Source organism: Schistocerca americana, chromosome 2 (assembly GCF_021461395.2).
Source record: "Schistocerca americana isolate TAMUIC-IGC-003095 chromosome 2, iqSchAmer2.1, whole genome shotgun sequence".
In the NCBI taxonomy this organism is placed as follows: domain Eukaryota; kingdom Metazoa; phylum Arthropoda; class Insecta; order Orthoptera; family Acrididae; genus Schistocerca; species Schistocerca americana.
This window is the reverse complement of record NC_060120.1, coordinates 472,589,756-472,610,402: the sequence shown is the minus strand read 5'-3', so window position 1 is coordinate 472,610,402 and position 20,647 is coordinate 472,589,756. Positions and strand designations below refer to the sequence as shown.

The 20,647-nt window shown below is 41.6% G+C and overlaps 1 protein-coding gene across 1 annotated transcript in view; it reads right to left on the bottom strand.

Annotated features, from left to right (window-relative positions):
* The window catches only part of LOC124595339 (DNA repair protein XRCC3-like), a 111,371-nt gene extending 91,675 nt beyond the window's left edge, over positions 1-19,696 (bottom strand). Inside the window, 2 exon segments of the mRNA XM_047134052.1 lie at positions 19,222-19,359; positions 19,441-19,696. Coding sequence (XP_046990008.1) covers positions 19,222-19,359; positions 19,441-19,501 — 199 coding nt within the window. The 5' untranslated portion in view covers positions 19,502-19,696.
* Between the last annotated feature and the right edge of the window lie 951 nt (positions 19,697-20,647).

The following is a 20,647-nucleotide window of genomic DNA, read 5'->3' as shown; positions in this document are numbered from 1 at the left end:
GCCCCAGCGACTTCCAATGACCACCAAGGGACCGTGTTTCGCCAGGGGCACCCTAAAGAATGAGGGTTCGCGTTTGACACTGTAGAAACAATTGTCATAGTGACCTGCTCAACAACAACATCAATGGCACTATGTGGGGGAGATTCAGTGGTGACAGCAGAGGTGAAGGCTTCCCAGTCTGCCTTGTTTAAAGCCATCTGAGTAGGCGTCCGTGGGCATGACGCCGGGGGAGTGACAGGAAGATAGGGTAGTGGTCACTACCACACAGGTCATTGCGTGCTCTCCAGTGAATAGATGGGAGAAGGCCAGGACTGCAAACCGAGAGATCAATGGCCGAATATGTGCCATGTGTCACACTGACATGTGTGGGGTCACCTGTATTTAAGATGCAGAGGTTGAGGTTTCCTGAAGGGCAATACAGAAAGCAGGTGTAAAGCTTAACAGTTGCCGTAGCTGAACCAGGTGGTGGAAAACACCGCCGCAATTCCCCTGGAGGATTACGTGATCGTGATACTGGGATGGCATGAAACACTCAATGAGGCAGTCTATGCCTCAGGGTCACCTGCTGCCACCAGATGAGTACCTGTGCGATCAACATCCATTGTATCTGAGGGCCCACTGAGATCTACGGCCTCAGCGGACACCAGAATCTCCACCTCATCCTCAGACACAGAGCTTGTAGGTAGTGGTGGTGTGGGTGCCACTGCAGTGCCTTGGTTCTTGGGGGTCTTTATCTTTTTAGGTTTCTCTCACTGCTCCTTAGGTTTGTCCGGCTGGGAGGGCTTCACTAATTCAGTCTCGGGGACTGAGAAGCCCTACGACCAGCTACCTGTGGTTGCTTCAGCAACTGGTGGGTGTCAGCTTTGCCACTGGTAGGAACCTGGGAAGGGAGTGACCCAAGGGATCCCTTCCTGGTGAAAGGAGCTGAAGAAGACTTACACTTCTCTGGGTGACTGACACCCCTGCACCCCTGGTAGTTGGTGGTGGTGGTGGTGGGGGGGGGGGGGGGGGGGGCTGTTGCTCCTGAAGTAGGTTGTGCAGGAGCAACAGGGAGGAAAGTGCCCCCCCCCCCCCCCCCCCCTCCACCATCAAGGGGGCAGATGGAGTTTGACGGCTCTGAGAGCCAACTTTACACGGTGGAACGGAAGAAGATAGAACTGTTGTTGTAGCGAGATTGTAGGTTGACATCATATGCACAGGATGTAGCCTCTCATACTTTCTCTGAGCCTCAGTGTAGGTCAGTCGATTCAGGGTCTTGTATTCCATTATTTTTCTTTCTTTCTTTCTTTCTGGAGAATCTTGCAGTCTGGCGAGCAAGGTGAATGGTACTCTCTGCAGTTGACACAGATGGGAGGCGGGGCACAGAGAGTATCAGGATGTGAAGGACGTCCAGAATCCCAAAAGGTGACGCTGGAGGTACAGCGGGAAGACATATGACCGAACTTCCGGCACTCAAAGCAGCACATCAGGGGAGGGATATATGGCTTTACGTCACAGCAGTAGACCATCACCTTGACCTTCTCGGGTAATGTGTCACCCTCGAAGGTCAAGATGAAGGCACTGGTGGCAACCTGATTATCCCTCGGACCCCGGTGGATGCGCCGGATGAAGTGGACACCTCGCCACTCTGAATTGGCGCACAGCTCATCATCTGACTGCAAAAGAAGGGCCCTGTGAAATATGATACCCTGGACCATATGTAAGCTCTTATGGGGCATGATGGAAACAGAAACATCCCCCAGCTTGTCACAGGTGAGTAATGCCCATGACTGGGCAGAGGATGCTGTTTAGATCAAGACTGACCCTGGCTGCGTTTTGGACAAGCCTTCCACCTCCCCAAACTTGTCTTCTGAATGCTCCACAAAAAAACTGAGGTTTCATTGACAAGAAAGATTTCCCATCAACTCTTGTACATACGAGGTACCGGGGTGAATAAGCTTCGCTTTCATCCTTAGCCTGGTGTTCCTCCCATGGTGTGGCCAGGGAGGGGGAGGGGGGGGTTGAACGATTTGTGGTCGTATTTCGTAGCATTGAAGTTAGACCTTGACCACTTAGAGACAGCTGGTGTTTGACCACCAGCAAGAGATGACGTATTATGTTTCGTCGCATGTCATCCGCCCTGATGCCACACACTCCGACCAGTTGCAGCAAAAGCCACCTGGCAGGATGGCCATTGCCGGGAGTCCCAATGCCCAGGGTGACAGGCATCTACTCCTTGGCATAAGTGGGGAGTTAACGGCGCTGGCATCATCAGAGCAATCCCTGTGGGGTCAGGGGGCTACAACCAACAGGGTACATGGTGGCCTCACCGCAACGTACTGGTTACCGTGCTGGATATCAGGCACAAACGAGCTAAGAAGTCCATTATTGTCGACAGTGCAGAAAGCGATACTGCACTGAGGATGGAGGAAAAAATACCCAGAAGAGTGACCTCGCCCAACAGCCAGAGAATGAGCAGAAGTGCAGATCCACACCTATGAAGGATGCGAGAGGTCTCAGCGCACGATGCACCATATAAGGCACCCTTCGCCTATTGGCTCGCTCTTCGGGAAAATTTTGAAAAACGGAGGTCAACCCCTACAGGGGACTAACACATAAAGGCCAAAACATGTGAGACTCCTTTTAGTCGCCTCTTACGACAGGCAGGTATACCTTGGGCCTATTCTAACACCTGGACCCACAGGAGGGAAAAAAACTAGATTAATAACCACCACAGTCAATAATTTTTTTTCCTGAGTATGTCTCATAATGGCACCAGTTTTCCCTATCTAGTGGCACATTTCTTTCATTATGTTGAATGTGCCTTATTTCTTCCCATTTTTCAATCATAATGAATGTACCCATTCGGTGCTCAGCATTTACAAGTTAGAAAAGATCCACTGCATAAATATCTTCTTCTGATGGAGATGGTATATTCTGATCTATTCGAATCACAGTTGTCCCCGCATCTTTCTGACAACGCAACTTCAGGGAGAATTTCTCATGTCCCGTCGGCATCACATCCCTAACTCGCTGCCACTAGGCATCCGTGCCTTGTCATGTGTGTGTGAATTGGGCCTTACAGTGCTGTATCTGCTCATGGTCTAGTGGTAAATGTCTTGCAGTGTAGACACAAATACACGAGATCGAATCCACTCCTTCCTTTATTTTAGAAACATTTCTGTGAAAAAGCTCATGGCTGCATAAAGTTAACGAGTTTCCTTATTCTAGAGTGGCCACCAGTTGGCCAACACCAGCCTCCACCTGACCGGGTGATAGCGGCACAGTGCATTGCACTTTCGACAAGTTTCTGCTAAAAGAGGTAAGCATAAAACTGTTTCTTATTGTAGTCTGAATTTCCACACGAAATTGCTTCAGTAAATCAAGTGAACACTGCTCAGTAACACAACCGGGATGCAGGCGATGGACACAGCTTGAAACACCTGCATCGTGTGTGAGGCAAAGATATTGGAACACATCATAACAAAATGATTTTCTTTAACCAAGAAAGATTGTTGTAGCACGAATTAGTTTCCCCATTCAGGACACCTTGATTATTGACATATTTGATGAACTGCGAGATTTACATTCAATAGACTAGATGCAGAGGTTGGGTGTAGGACTACTGTGTGCTATAATTCGCAGTAACAAAAATCAAAGGGGTGACTATTAAAACATTTTTGGTTCACTCATGGAGCATTCATAGGCAACATTGTCATTGGTTTTGTTTAAATGACTTTATGTTAACTACTAATGAAGAAATTAAAGGCTGAGCTCTAACAAACCACACCTCCTTGAGCAAAAGGTAGTTTAAACAGATACTATTTTGTATTAGGGTATCTGGTACAAAAGGATTTTGTACTGTGTTCACCACAGCTGGTATTTCTTGCCAACAACTGAGACACTTTTCAGTCACAGTATAAGGAAACGATCAACAAAACTGCAATTGTTGCTACTACACACTAATGCACTCTTGATTTTACACAAGAAATTATCCAGTAGTTTGTCTGGGAAGTCTTCCTCACACACTTACTGTGCTGATAGGCATCCTCGAATGTTTACCTTTCTCATTCTTTATCAAACAGCTGTCAAGAAAATTCAATTTCAGATGGAAATTCACTTCGGACAAAACTTTACTTCCAAACGAGTAGTTTTCTAGTGACATTGAATTGGTAAAACACCTGAGCATTTTCAGACTGTTTTGGATAATGTTAGAGAATATATTGTTGATCATTAATTCCTCTCTTGTTTACTGTCATGTTCAATAAAATGACAGGAAAATGCTATTAAAATATGTACTCAAGTAATAGAAATGAATTAAAACTTACCATGATGATCTAATGACAATAGTCATAGCATGAGCATGCCTATATCTGCACAAAAGGGTCTGCGGCATTTGAAGCTGACTGCTGAACAATTCTATTGCTGCCAGCACATATTGCGCATACGGACCACAGAGATAACATACGAGAAATTAGGGCTCATACAGAGGCACCTAAGACAGTCATTTTCCCCTCATTCTATTTATGAGTGGAACAGGAAAGGAAATGACTACCAATGGTACAGGGTGTCCTCCGCTGAGCACTGTACGGTGGCTTGTGGAGTATCAATGTAAATGTGTAGATATAGATGTTTATGAGCTGTCCTGTGTCAAACTAAAGTAGCATGGAAGTTTAATAGTTGGAGTGGATGCACAAAGAAGCCCAGTTAATAAATTATTCAATGCCTCAATTTCATGAAACTTTATATTCACAAAGGCAAAAAATTACATTGGTGGAAGCATTATCAAGTACGCAGTATCTTAAGTTTTTGGTCTTTAAAATACGGGCTACTGGAAGTAGCGAGAGGACTGACATCATTTTATTGGTTTTCGGTCTGGCTGTTTGTGGTGCTGTCACAGAATAAGTGTAAAACTGGCTTCCATCAAGACTGGAACTGAGAGCTAATGCAGACTTCACTTTACAGTGCACCCCATTACCTCAGAGCTACCAAAGACATGTGGCTTTATATCTCTCCTGTTGCCCCAATGGTGCATAGCACAGATAAATTACAATATAAAACATGAGATAGTTCCAGTTATTGCATGGAACCACCTCCCTGGACTCAAAATCAGAAACTGATAACCCACTGTCACATCTTAATTGAAAATCACTCAGATTATTCAACTGAAATTACAAGAAAATATCAAATGAATTTAGCAGTACCTTTCTGCACCATCCACGATGGAACTCGATGGTCAAGGAGTTGCCAAATGTATGTGTTTCCAGTTTCAATTATACTAACATCAGGAAGAAATAATTTCACTGTCCAATGTGTTCCTCGAGTCCGCTCCAAAGTGACTACAGATTCTGTCTCTAAGCTGCAGCTACTAAGGGTTGGAATACCAAAAGTATAATGTCCATTGTTTGAAAATTATATGTTAATGAGTTTTATTCCCATTTCTGTACCTTGGTTTATGGAATAGAGTGTAGTTACGAGTAATACATGCGCAAAGTGCAAAGTAAGCGTCATATATCAGTAAGTGTCCTCAATGACTTATTTACCAGAGAAGCTTCACACTTCTGGATCATCTCCAGTAGTTTACGGTCAATAGTATGAGCGAGCAATGTGTCTTTTGATCATTATAGATTTCGAAAATGGCACCATTCCCAAAACACAGGACCACAAACAAAAAGTCAACAACACAGTATTTACTGCTAAACATGAACATCCACAGAGAGACTTTGTACGCTACACACAACAATGTTCCAAATCACGAAAGTCTGCTATGTGAGGAAACTATAAAAAGTTGTAAAGTAAATTAAACAAATGAATGTGTTAAGTGCAAGTTCAATTCCAGCTTCTGCTAATATGAAAGAACAAGTGTGTGTCATCAAAACCTGAAAGAACAGTAATGTCTAGAATTAGTCATTTTTAAGCAAAACTGTCAATCAGTCTACAAAAACTTAAAGAATGACAAATACCATATATTCATAATGATTACAATATAAGCCTTTGTGATGCTTTGTCATAAAAATGAAAAGTGTCCATGCTGCAGAGTTTTTGAAATTGCAGTAAGCTTCAGACAAAGAACATCAAATAACAATAGGTTCAGCATGATGCTGATTTTCTGAGCAATGCGTCACAGTTTGCGCACGCTGTTATCAATTTACTCCCTGATGGCTTCATACGAATGACATCTTTAGCCTGCAAATATCTTTATATAATGGCCATAGTTAGTCAGATTATAGTCCAGACTTAACTGCTGTCTGTGGAAGAACTGCTAAAAAATGTGTGAACAGCATCAACATCCCTGTAGCCCACACACATTACAGTCTCATTCTATGCTAGTTAATCCCAGCAAAATGTCCTATGCTTGCATCTTTCTGTCAATGAGTTAATTTTTTTTTCAACTGGCTGTCACCTTTTTGTGGTGGCAATAAACAAGTATTATAGTCTTTCACACCATATCTATGACACCTTAACATTGGAGTACTGATGTAAACTATATTTGTCCAGTGTAGGGGCAACAATTTTTTATAATGCCATCTAGTCAATTGACACTGCAATTTTTCATGGAATAAGTAATTAGCACAAGCAAAACAACTCAACAGAAGCTTGTTTCATACTTTATCTAGCCTGTTATAGTACTGCTTTTGAACATTCAATGAGTCTTATTCACCTCATTTGTAAATAACATTTTTCATATTATATGACAAGACAAACATTGCTAACTTTGCAGTTAAATCATGCACTGCTGTTAGCAAAATACATTTCAAGCTCAATATGAAAATGATGTCTTTTGTATTTGGCATCAATCTGAATAATTTGACATAATGAACGCAGTCCTCACTTTATGAGGTGTTAATACTACAAATAGTGCAACAGAGTTCATTGTTGCAATTATATTGATTCTGTAGGCAATTGCATAACTAATATTATTGCTTGCTGTGCAACTGAAATGACAGTCACTGCACAGGTTCTATAAGTTACAGTCAATCAATTCACAGCAGTCATGTTTCCATTGTTCTGAAATATACTAACCATTAGTTACTTTACAAAACTGGTGCTGCACTGTAATTCGTATGTATTTGACATGAACTGGCACTATCACAAACCAATGGTTAAGTAAAGAATGCTGTTAAAAATCTTATTACACAAATAAGACAAATATTCACAAATCACTTGCACTGTCTCAAAAAGAAATACATAGATACAGTGATACCCAGGAAAAATTTGGCAACTCAGTGAATGTTGATTGATTCTCAGGACTGGACCTGAATTATCTGAATAAATTCACTAGATCCTTACGTGTAATTTTGATGCAATATTTTGAACAATCCTTGCATAATAAGTGACAGTGAGTCACAAAACTGAATTATTTTGCTGCAAGAACATTAATTTGTGAGTAAATTACAATTTCTCTCACCTTTTAGTTTTTGAGACCTCCTGCCTCAGGAATAGTAGTGGCAGAACATTTTAGGGGAAATTTGGATAATATTTCACATAAATTTAGTAGTCATGCTGTAGTATTAGGTTGGGTATTAGGATGGGTAGTAGGGACAGGGGAACCATTTGAAATTGTATTAAATGCCTTTTCCAAATATCGCCTTGAGCAGTTGCGCAGAGAACTGATTAATGACAAACAGACTCAAACTTTACGACTCAGTTATGTAAAAACTTTTAATAAGAGTTTTCACACACAAAATTTGGAGGCATTACTTTTCAGCATGCCCTCACACATAGATTATGCGAAGGTACTTGCCCCTCTTCTAGCAGCTGTGTACTATAGGTATCTGGATGAGCAAAGTGTTCCTGACAATTAGGAAAAAACCACATGTTATTCCTGTTTTCAAGAAGGGTTGTCAATCAGATGCACAAAACAAAGTAGATCAGTTGTAGAATTTTGGAACATGTTTTATGCTCACATATTGTGACAAAACTCTACCATCTGGTGAGCAAGATGTATGAGACAGGCGAAATACCCTCAGACTTCAAGAAGAATATAATAATTCCAATCCCAAAGAAAGCAAGTGTTGACAGATGTGAAAATTACCGAACTATCAGTTTAATAAGTCACAGCTGCAAAATACTAACACAAATTCTTTACAGACGAATGGAAAAACTGATAGAAGACGACCTCGGCAAAGATCAGTTTGGATTCCGTAGAAATGTTGGAACACGTGAGGCAATACCGACCCTACGACTATCTTAGAAGGAAGATTAAGGAAAGGCAAACCTACATTTCTAGCATTTGTACACTTAGAGAAAGCTTTTGACAATGTTGATTGGAATACTCTCTTTCAAATTCTGAAGGTGGCAGGGGTAAAACACAGGGAGCGAAAGGCTATTTACAATTTGTACAGAAACCAGATGGCAGTTATAAGAGTCGAGGGACATGAAAGTGAAGCAGTGGTTGGGAAGGGAGTGAGACAGGTTTGTAGCCTATCCCCGATGTTATTCAATCTGTATATTCAGCAAGCAATAAAGGAAACAAAAGAAAAGTTCGAAATAGGTATTAAAATCCATGGAGAAGAAATAAAAACTTTGAGGTTCACCGATGACATTGTAATTCTGTCAGAGACAGCAAAGGATCTGGTAGAGCAGTTGAACGGAATGGACAGTGTCTTGAAAGGAGGGTATAAGATGAACAAAGGCAAAACGAGGATAATGGAATGTAGTCAAATTAAGTCGGGTGATGCTGAGAGAATTAGATAAGGAAATGAGACACTTAAAGTAGTAAAGGAGTTTTGCTATTTGGGGAGCAAAATAACTGATGATGGACGAAGTAGAGAGGATATAAAATGTAGACTGGCAATGGCAAGGAAAGCGGTTCTGAAGAAGAAAAATTTGTTAACATCGAGTATAGATTTAAGTGTCAGGAAGTCGTTTCTGAAAGTATTTGTATGGAGTGTAGCCATGTATGGAAGTGAAACGTGGACGATAAATAGTTTAGACAAGACGAGAATAGAAGCTTTAGAAATGTGGTGCTACAGAAGAATGCTGAAGATTACATGGGTAGATCACATAACTAATGAGGAAGTATTGGACAGAATTGGGGAGAAGAGGAGCTTGTGGCACCACTTGACTAGAAGAAGGGATCGGTTGGTAGGACAAGTTCTGCGACATTGCGGGATCACCAATTTAGTATTGGAGGGCAGTGTGGAGGGTAAAAATCGTAGAGGGAGACCAAGAGATGAATACACCAAGCAGATTCAGAAGGATGTAGGTTGCAGTAAGTACTGGGAGATGAAGAAGCTTGCACAGGATAGAGTAGCATGGAGAGCTCCATCAAACCAGTTTCAGGACTGAAGACAACAACATTGTGACATTCCTTGAGACCGAAAACCTTCTCTGTATGAATCAACATGGGCTCCATAAACAGCGATCATGTGAAACCCAGCTCACTCTACAAGACTAAGAAGACTGTAGATACCAGTGCTCAAGCAGATGTCATGTTCCCTGACTTCCATAAGGCATTTGATACATTTCTGCACAGCCATCTAATGAACAAAATACAAGAATGCAGAATATCAGACCAACTGCGAGACTGGATTGAAGAGCTTCTAGGAACCAGAACACAGCATGTCATTTTCAATGGAGAGAAGTCTTCAGACATAAAAGTCACTTCAGATGTACCCAAGGGTGTCTTATAGGTCTAGTACTCTTCACAGTATATATAAATGACATAGTAGGCATCAGAAGGTCCATGAGGCTTTTTCGCAGATTACTATGTTTCATACAGTGAAGATGCAACACTACAAAATTTTAGGAAGACAAGCAAAGGACCAACACTTGGTGTAGGGAGCAGCAATTGACCCTCAACATAAACAAATGGAACATATTGCATAGCCATAGGCAGAAAGACCCATTATTGTATAACTACACGATAGCAGAACAATCACTGGAAGCTGTTACTTCCACGGAATATCTAGGAGTACGTGTATGGAGAGATTTAAAATGCAAAGACCACATAAAACTAATCGCAGAAAAGGCCGATGCCATACTGAGATTCATGTAGTTCACCCACAAAAGCGATATTCGTAGCTTACTGTACCCTCATACGACCAATACTGGTGCTATTGCTTGTCAGTATGGGATCCATGCCAGATATGGCTGATTGAGGAAATAGGGAATTGAATCATCACTGAAGAATAAAGCTGTTTGTTGTACAGATGCATGTAATAAAGATAATATGAGGTGTCCACTCTAGAACCTCTTGTACACCACTCACTACATTTGCTCCGCTGTAAAGTTTGTTATCAACAATCGATCACAGTTTAATAACAACAGTAACATTCATAAAAATAACAGTAGAACAAGAAATGATTTAACCTATCCCTCACTCAGCCTTGCCGTGACGCAAAAAGGAGTGAGGTATTCAGTCATAAAAACTTCGATCACCTATCCAGAAACAAAGAATTTAACTGGCAATAAAATTAGCTACAAACACAAACTGAAATCGTGTATGTGTGTGTGTGTATGTGTGTGTGTGTGTGCGTGTGTGTGTGTGTGTGTGCGTGTGTGTGCGTGTGCGCGCGTGCCGGGAGGGAGGGAGAGGGGAGGAGAGGGAGGGAGGGGAACGGAGAGGGAGGGGGACGGAGAGGGAGGGAGGGGGGAGGGAGGGGGACGGAGAGGGAGGGAGGGGGGAGGGAGGGGGACGGAGAGGGAGGGGGGAGGGAGGGGGACGGAGAGGGAGGGGGGAGGGAGGGGGACAGAGGGGGGAGGGAGGGTGGGAGGGGGGAAGGAGGGAGGGGGAGGGGGATGGAGAGGGATGGAGAGGGACGGAGAGGGAGGGTGCATATGGGAAAGGGGGGCAAGACTGACAAAGTTAAGTATAAAATATTGTATGGATGATGAAAGATTACCTTCATATATTCTTTGACACATTTGACATGCTAAACATCTCACACACATAATATGAACAAAGGTGTCTGTACATAAATAAAAGCCGGCCGGGGTGGCCGAGTGGTTCTAGGCGCTACAATCTGGAACCGCGCGACCGCTGTGGTCGCAAGTTCGAATCCTGCCTCGGGCATTGATGTTTGTGATGTCCTTAGGATATTTAGGTTTAAGTAGTTCTAAATTCTAGGGGACTGATGACCTCAGAAGTTACGTCCCATAGTGCTCAGAGCCATTTGAACCAATTTGAACATAAATAAAAACAAAAAGGGTTCATTTACAGTCACACCTCCAATACATGAAACACCATATATGCTGTGGCACCAGAAGCTAATGATTGTGAGTTCCAGACAGACTGGCCAAAGCACAGTCCAACACCAGACCTCCACGTCCAACTGGGAAGAAGAGCATCATTCACAGAGGCCAGAGCAATGATAACCATCGAAAATCAGACAACACATCTCTGGCAAGCCGCTACATCATCAGAAAACAAGCTTCCTTGGTAATCAACACAAATGCCAAAAGTTACCATCACTCATTGTCAATATTCTTGTACTGCGCCAGCAGTGAAATTCCACCACACGTACGTTCCTACCAAAATCACCTTTGCATTTGCTCCCTCTGTTGTAATGCACAGTGTCTTCATGAATAAATACTTAAAGTTACATACCAAACTCATTTTGTAAAGAGCTGTTGCCATTTTCCAGACTCATGTACAGCTGTCTATCTTGGACATTATCACCATGACATCATGAAGTTTATGAGCACTTTAACCGACAAAAAGATACATCTTGAACATTAAGTGGGAGGACTGTAACCGACACTGTAGTTCTAGAGAAAGTGCATCTAAACAGTATTGGAGAACCATTACTGCTCATCAACTGAGGCGCTTGATTGTTGCACGAGTGATACTAGGCTTCCCTGCCAAATCTTTTATGGTGAACTCTGCTCTGGCAGTAGACCTCTTGGAGTCCCTCCTAAGGGCTTTAAGGACTAGCTGAAAAACATAATGAAAACAACTGGTGTAAATACACAAAGATAGAAAGACTGTGCTGTGGACTGCTTACTGTGGAGGAACACTACATCCACTTCTGTCCACTTGTTTGACGAAGAACGCCACAAACATGAAGAGGCCAAGTGACAAGCAACAAAGCTCTGTCAATTACAAACCCACCTTCCTCCTACCATTCAGTGCAATTTGGGTGGACACATGTTTCATGCTAGTCATTGGAACACATTTATATGCTGAGTTGAAATGCTCACTCTATGCAGGAAGAAGTTGTGCATATTCAGAATCAAGCTGCAGCTGACAACGGCAATGATGAAAAAGAGAAAGAGCAAGTATTATTGGACAAAGCATATATTTGCATCATTACAACAAAACTCACAAACCTACATGATATGTCACTTCATTTGCAATTGTAATTGTAATTTTATTAACCACCAGAATGCTCGGGTATTGTGAGTGTAAAAAGGTTTAATGTAGACTAAAACCTACCTCATGTGATGCTGCCCAGCCCAAGGACATTACAGTCTCAAGGGCATCATTTAATGATAAGTTTGTGAGACAGTTTTTCCTCAGCCAATTTTGATTCAAAAATTGTAATTTTGTTTGCGACATCCTTTAACATTTCTATGTCATCTCATATTTCCAGTAACTTCCTGTAGATGGTATTACTACAACCAGTCTACAAAACGGCACCTACAACTGAGATGCATTCCAAGCAAAGAGGAGTTACTGAATTTCTTACATCAAAAAACCAGATCACCAAGAAATGTTCATAGGCATTTACAGAATGTCTAAGGAGATAAGTCAGCAGATAAAAGTATGCCAAGTCACTGAGCGAAGCATCTCTGGTTAACAGAACAAAGAGAAGAAAATCTGTCTGTTCTCCCGCACGCAGGGTAGTTGCACACAGCTGTGAAGCCTGTAATGTAACAATGTGCAAGGTGATCAATGAACAACAATCAAGCAACTCAATGCTGAAACACTGCCCACTGGGCTCTTTGAAGCCTAAATGAAGAGCATAGAGGGGAAAGAAGGAACATCTGTGCCAAACTGCTTGCTCGTTATGAGGCTTAGGGTAACAATTTATAATGTTGACACAGATGATGAAACATGGATTCACCACTTTGAGCCTGAAGCAAAACGACAGTCCTTACGAGTGGCACCATGCAACATCCACTTCAAAAAAGAAGTTTAAAAGCATACCCTCAGCTGGTAAAGTCATGGCTACAGTTTCTGGGACTCTGAAGGGGTTATTCTGTTTTATGTCCTCCCTCACGAACAAATGATGAACTCCAGACTGTACTGTGAGATTCTTAGGAAGCTCTACTCCAGACTCTATTGTGAGAATCTTAGGAAACTGAAGAAACAATTACAGCACATTCATGGCCACAAAAAAAGTGAACACACTTCTCCGATGATAACGCAAGGCAACACACAAGTCTGTGCAACTAAGAAGAGATCCCAAAATTTTGGAGGATTGTTCTTCCTCATCCATCCTACAGCCCGGATTTCGTCATGTTCTAACTTCCATCACTCTGGCCCACTGATGGACTCTGCGGGCAGCACTACAGCAATGATGGGGAACTTATTAATGCACCAAGAGCTTGGCTGTGGTGCAGACCTATAAAATGGTATTGTCACAGCATACAGGCTCTCACATTAAGGGGGTATGCTGAAAAATAGGGTTTTATAGCCAAAGAATTGGGGAACAATATGAAGTATTTAAATCGGCCTGCTTTGAGGAAGAAAGTGTTGTATTACTTACTGAATGATCCTTGTGCGATTACTCCAGTACTGTTTTATTCTTTATGGACATTACTACAGCATAAGTAAGAGATTTGTAAAGTTTAGGGCCACATTTCAGTTTATAACATATATGACAGTTGTTGTATTTGAAAGATATATTTGTTCTAAATGCTTGATTTTGGGACTTTATTCAATGACCTACACTTTTCTCGCTTAAGGAACAGATTGTGCTACACAACTTTTGATGTACCTTGCACCAGCTAGTTGGTGTACATACAGGGTGTTACAAAAAGGTACGGCCAAACTTTCAGGAAACATTCCTCACACACAACGAAAGAAAATATGTTACGTGAACATGTGTCCGGAAACGCTTACTTTCCATGTTAGAGCTCATTTCATTACTTCTCTTCAAATCACATTAATCATGGAATGGAAACACACAGCAACAGAACGTACCAGCGTGACTTCAAACACTTTGTTACAGGAAATGTTCAAAATGTCATCCGTTAGCGAGGACACATGCATCCACCCTCCGTTGCATGGAATCCCTGATGCGCTGATGCAGCCCTGGAGAATGGCGTATTGTATCACAGCCGTCCACAATACGAGCATGAAGAGTCTCTACATTTGGTACCGGGGTTGCGTAGACAAGAGCTTTCAAATGCCCCCATAAATGAAAGTCAAGAGGGTTGAGGTCAGGAGAGCGTGGAGGCCATGGAATTGGCCCGCCTCTACCAATCCATTGGTCACCGAATCTGTTGTTGAGAAGCGTACGAACACTTCGACTGGAATGTGCAGGAGCTCCATCGGGCATGAACCACATGTTGTGTCGTACTTGTAAAGGCACACGTTCTAGCAGCACAGATAGAGTATCCCGTATGAAATCATGATAACATGCTCCACTGAGCATAGGTGGAAGAACATGGGGCCCAATCAAGACATCACCAACAATGCCTGCCCAAACGTTCACAGAAAATCTGTGTTGATGACGTGATTGCACAATTGCATGTGGATTCTCGTCACCCCACACATGTTGATTGTGAAAATTTACAATTTGATCACGTTGGAATGAAGCCTCATCCGTAAAGAGAACATTTGCACTGAAATGAGCATTGACACATTGTTGGATGAACCATTCGCAGAAGTGTACCCGTGGAGGCCAATCAGCTGCTAATAGTGCCTGCACACACTGTACATGGTACGGAAACAACTGGTTCTCCCGTAGCACTCTTCGTACAGTGACGTGGTCAACGTTACCTTGTACGGCAGCAACTTCTGTGACGCTGACATTAGGGTTATCGTCAACTGCACGAAGAATTGCCTCATCCATTGCAGGTGTCCTCATCGTTCTAGGTCTTCCCCTGTTGCGAGTCATAGGCTGGAATGTTCCGTGCTCCCTAAGACGCTGATCAATTGCTTCGAACGTCTTCCTGTCGGGACACCTTCGTTCTGGAAATCTGTCTTGATACAAACTTAACGCGCCACGGCTATTGCCCCGTGCTAATCCATACATCAAATGGGCATCTGCCAACTCCGCATTTGCAAACATTGCACTGACTGCAAAACCACGTTCGTGATGAACACTAACCTGTTGATGCTACGTACTGATGTGCTTGATGCTAGTACTGTAGAGCAATGAGTCGCAGGCCAACACATGCACCAAAGTCAACATTACCTTCCTTCAATTGGGCCAACTGGCGGTGAATCGAGGAAGTACAGTACATACTGCCGAAACTAAAATGAGCTCTAACATGGTAATTAAGCGTTTCTGGACACATAACATATTTTCTTTATTTGTGTGTGAGGAATGTTTCCTAAAAGTTTGGCCGTACCTTTTTGTAACACCCTGTATAGAGGGGTCCAGAAAAATGTAGACACTCTTTAATAGTCCATATTAAGGGAACAATAGACATACTATTAAAAATCTTGCATGGGGGGGAGGGGAGGCTATTTTATGTGTTCAAAGTACCCCCAACCAATGTTGATGATGCTGAACTGTTGACCGAACTACAGCTGCCAGTGTGATAGCCGCACAGGACACCTTGACGGTTTCTCGTAGCTTGTTCAGTATAGCTCCAAATACTTCTCAGGTGCCAGATAAAATCTATGACTGCAGAATACGAGGATACACCTCACAAGTTATGGTACTTTCAAAGAAAAATGGGCCACCAAACTGCTCCATCTTTCGATCTGGGTTGTCCTCATTCACAGCGTGCAGAGATCTTGGAATGTACACTTTCCACTATGCAGCCTTCAGAATTCATCACATACTTGATCAGCTTAACCTGCTTTCATATGCAACCTGCTTCACAGCATGAAATGCTTGAGTGCAAGCACCTAGTAATATTTCGCTAGTTTGATATTCATGTTAACATTTGTCTAGCTGAAGACTTATTTCTGCACCTATATGCTTACCGACACCATTTCACCAATGAAGAGGTTATTTATGCATATTTCTTGTTAGGCCTCACAGTCATAACTGATTCCTTGTTGAGTTGTCACTGTCTATCTAACACTATAAATGTGAATGTTTAAGTCACTAGAAGAGAATACTCTGGCTATTATATCTGTAGTAGAAAACGTCTCTTCCTTTTGTCAGTTAAGTCATATAAAGAAAATTGACAATAACTGCTATGCTTAACACTTTCAGATCTCTGGCTACGACTGTGGACATTACTATCTAGTGTACATTAGCTGCAACAAAAATATTTTTCCTCAATGGAAACCTCATCTACACATCTGTGAATGTTCAGTCTTTTCATCATGCTTGTCTTTTTAAGTATGAATTTTTATTAGCCCTACATGCTCCTGTTATTCTGAAATCCACTACATAGCTTGTCCATTCTGTACATTGGTCTGCTTGGCAGATATAACTACAAAAATGGTGGCTAAGGCCTTCAGAACACATTTAGTATTTTGTTTTGGTAACTAGGATCACTTCTCCTTAAGTAGATCGCTGTCAACAAAATACTTTAGCATTCAGACAAAGTTGGTGATTGAAATTTCATGAGAAGATCCCGCCACAAGAAGAAACGCCTTTGTTTTGATGATGCGCATCCTGTATCATGTCCGCGACACTTGCTCCTCAATTTCTCAATAATACAAAACATTGTGCACTTTGAACTTTCTCGATGAACTCCATTAACCCTATCTGGCAAAGATCCCACACAGCATAGCAGTAATCAAAAAGACGAGGACAAGTGTAGTGTTGACAGTTGATCTGTTGCATCTTCTAAGTGTTCTACCAATAAAACATAGTCTTTGGTTTCCTCACAGCATTTTCTAAGTGTTTTTTTCCAATTTAAGTTGTTCATAATTGTAATTTCTAGATATTTAGTTGAATTTACGGTCTTTAAATTTGATTAACTTATAATGTAGGCCTAATTGAAGTTTAGTGGATTCCTTTGAGCACTCATGTTAAATGACCAGGTCTGTAACTTCATGTCCTCTTATTTATGCAGATTAGTAAACTGCTGCAAATTAAGGAGGAGCACGTGACACAGCTTCACATGAAAGCTAATGACAGATTGGAATGCGTGCACAAAACCATAAAAAAAAATGCTATCATAATATACTCATGGATGAATATTGAATATAATCTGGAGGCAAATACAACAAAGTAACATTGCTGCCACTGCTAAACAAATACAATTAAGTCAGGAGGTGTGAAAATTCCTTGATTTGAAGTTGGAGACTGAATGTTATTAAAATTTGTCCACTGAAATTGGTAGAACGAAGCAATGGGATAGGTCTTTCGTAATATGCCATTTAGCCTATCCAGTTAACACTGAACTGAAGCTGGACGAGTCTAAGATAACTGTGCATTTAACAGATTACAGCAGTATTGCAGGAGCCATGAAGCCAGGCCTTCTGGAGTCACCAAGACCCAGTGCACAGTTAGTAGATACCTGCCACAAGCACCCAAACCATGTCAGAAACTATCACTAATCCATGTTTATCGATGTAACAGCTTGATGTCAGCTCCACCTCATTATTTATGTTTAAAGATTAATAAATAGATACATCTTTTACTCTGATGTTAAGTTATAATTTCATGTCTAGTACACGTTTCACAAGTTGTGTTCTGTCATTTGGTCACAGTTTGAGTGAGCTGGACACAGGAGCCTACTGCCGTTCGTATTATGAGATACAGGATTATTCCAACTGATTTTCAGGGTTTTTGTGCTCCCCATCCCCCTTTTGAGTTAATGGAAACACACTATTATTATAAAAGTCTAGTTCTGCATTGATTGTAATTGCCTAAATTACTGTCAGATGGCAATAATAGCAATATTTTGGCAGTATTTACAAAAGGCAGCTAGTGGTCAGGAGAAAGCAATCTGTACTCTTAAGTATTATCAACATCAGTCCTTCGCCATAGCCCAGTCCCATTTAAGAACAAAATACAGGAAAGACCTTCTCTCCAACAACCCTAAATTTGTGGTCACAACTTGTTTATATGGAGGGTGAAGCACTGGGAATGTCAATTTATTCCTGTAGCACTAAGAAATCAGGTGCAAGAGACAGTAGGGAACTGAATGTACCTCAAACAACATTATGGCACCTGTTACAAAGGTGCCTAAGTTAAAGCTTACAACTGCATCAAATTTTAGCAGATACTGACAAAATCCTATGTTTGAAATTTACATTTGCACTGCAAGAACATCTGGAAGAAGACAGCTTTCTGTGATAAACTAGTTATCAGCACTGAAGAAAACTATCATGTGAATGGAATGGTGAATATACATATTTTTCACATTTGCAGAGCAGAAAACCATCATTGTTGAGTGGAACACGTTTGTGACCTGCCTTGCCTCCCTGCCACCTTCCAAAGAGAATGTGTGCTGTTGTGAAGAAAAGGTCTATAGACTTTTCTTCACTGAAGAGACATCGTCAAGGCTGTTGTACCATATGGATTCTCCCATGCTAACTAATTGTCTCCCTTTTTGATAGGTGGCAGCAGTATTTAAATCACCTTTACGCCAACTTCCTCTGTTACTGCATTAAACTGTATTCAAACCAAGACCACCAGGGCAACCAATGATGGATTAACAGAGCTCTCCAATACTGACAAATACAGAAACGGAGCCAACTTTGTACCATTATTTGTATCAATAGTAACAATATAAATGCCTAGTACAGTAATTTTATTACTGAGTTCGGCAAATTCATGTCCATAGGCAGATGATAAGAGTGATGCCTGTCATGACTGTATGCCAATTCTTAAAGAATTTCATTTAACTGTTGGCCCATATTACCATAATGAAACATACTTGTGGTTTTTCTGGATTTGCAAACTGTCATCATCTGGCACTTAAGAAGTGTAATACATTAAATATTAATCAACTGAGAATAGTTAAACATGCCAATCACTGGACCTTCCTTGTGAAGAAGAGTTTATAGGCAATCCTGTACATAGGGCACTGATACCTAGCAGTAACCTCATACGTTGCGGCCTGAGGTTGGCAAAGCTATGTCTGCAGTCTATGACACACCTGAAAATAGGCACACTGTCCACACTTTTCGCCCTGACGCAGGTATTGTGTGTCAAAAGTCAAGGAAAATGAAAAGCAGTTTAACAAAGATTTCTTATTTTTAGTTTTTACCTGAACGGAAAACAACCGAAGCAACACTTCGGGCCGCTTCTGACAATACGTAGCGGCAATCAGTAGCCTGAACATTCGCGAGTCTGTGGAGCTGAACTTCCGGACACAACAGCACCGCCGAAGGCTCATTCAAGCCAGCTACAACAACAATTCAGCGTTTATGGAGTATACGAAAGAAACGTTACAAAGTACATCAGCGAAAAGCAACGGATAATTTACACTTTTCCAAGCTTGCAGCAACTTTTTCTGGCAATCGCTGCAACCATGTTTCCGTTGTCATACTACACGTTACCAGTGTTATGTGAAGTCATTACTGTACACAACATTATTTCGCGGGAAATTTTTGACAGATGGGCACGTGACTCACGATAACCAATCACATTGGGCAAATCACAGACCACCAAAATATAAGAAGGGCAGGACCACGTGCGTCTCGCGGGTCCCGAGGAATCGCTTCATGACGTCATCAGAAAGGCTGAAAGCGTGACAGCGCTGCCTGGTGACTAGATCTGTAAACAACTCTGTTGACGTAAGTGACGTCATACGTTGGGTACAGCGTTTACACATACTTGCCTTCAGCTGTTGTTTTGGAATGTCAAGTCAATCCAGATTGTTTGAATGAAGCTTCCGTTAACAGAATTAAATGTAGAAAGAAGGTTTGAATGCGAATAATCTGGATTATGGTGACATAATAATCCGCAGCGTAGTCAAAGTTACATATGAGAGTCCAGAGTCTTACGTGATTGATTGAAGCCAACTGATTATAAATTATTGGTCGAAAGGCAGAGTGATTTATAGCATAACACATATTACGCATTGAGGACAAAGTGTCTAAATGTTTTTAACGCATTAATTTCAGCTTACTAATGTAGGCTAAATACCACTGAGACGTTTGCAGCACGAATTTGTATTTGAACCCATACCAGCAGTAGCAAATGCGGAAAACAAAAATCAAATATGGTAAAGGATACGTAGTGGAACGCCCATTGCATTTTCCCAGTTAGTGTACGATAGCTGTACGTAATATGCATCAAAACACGTCGGATGCTTGTTCATTTTTTAATATGTTTTTTGGGGATGACCTAATAGTTCAATTTTGTTATTATGAGTAATGCTTTAAATGTGGTAAAGTGCATTTAAATATGCCACAAACAAATATTAGGCAAAGCCACACGCCTGTCTGTTACCACAACCTTTGTTACTCATTCGCTGTGTTCCACAACTGTCAACGAAATTATCGCTTTTCAACCTAATGTAGACCTCAGCCTACGCTACAAATAAACTTATTACTCGAGCCAAGGTTTCTAGGGAAGGGGGCGAAATCCAGTATAGTGCTCTAGCCCAGATATGTGCTCTTGCTCAGTGTGTGTTACCGGTATGCTTCAATTTTGATCGTTGTTTTTCTGTAAACAAACAGTTATATTCC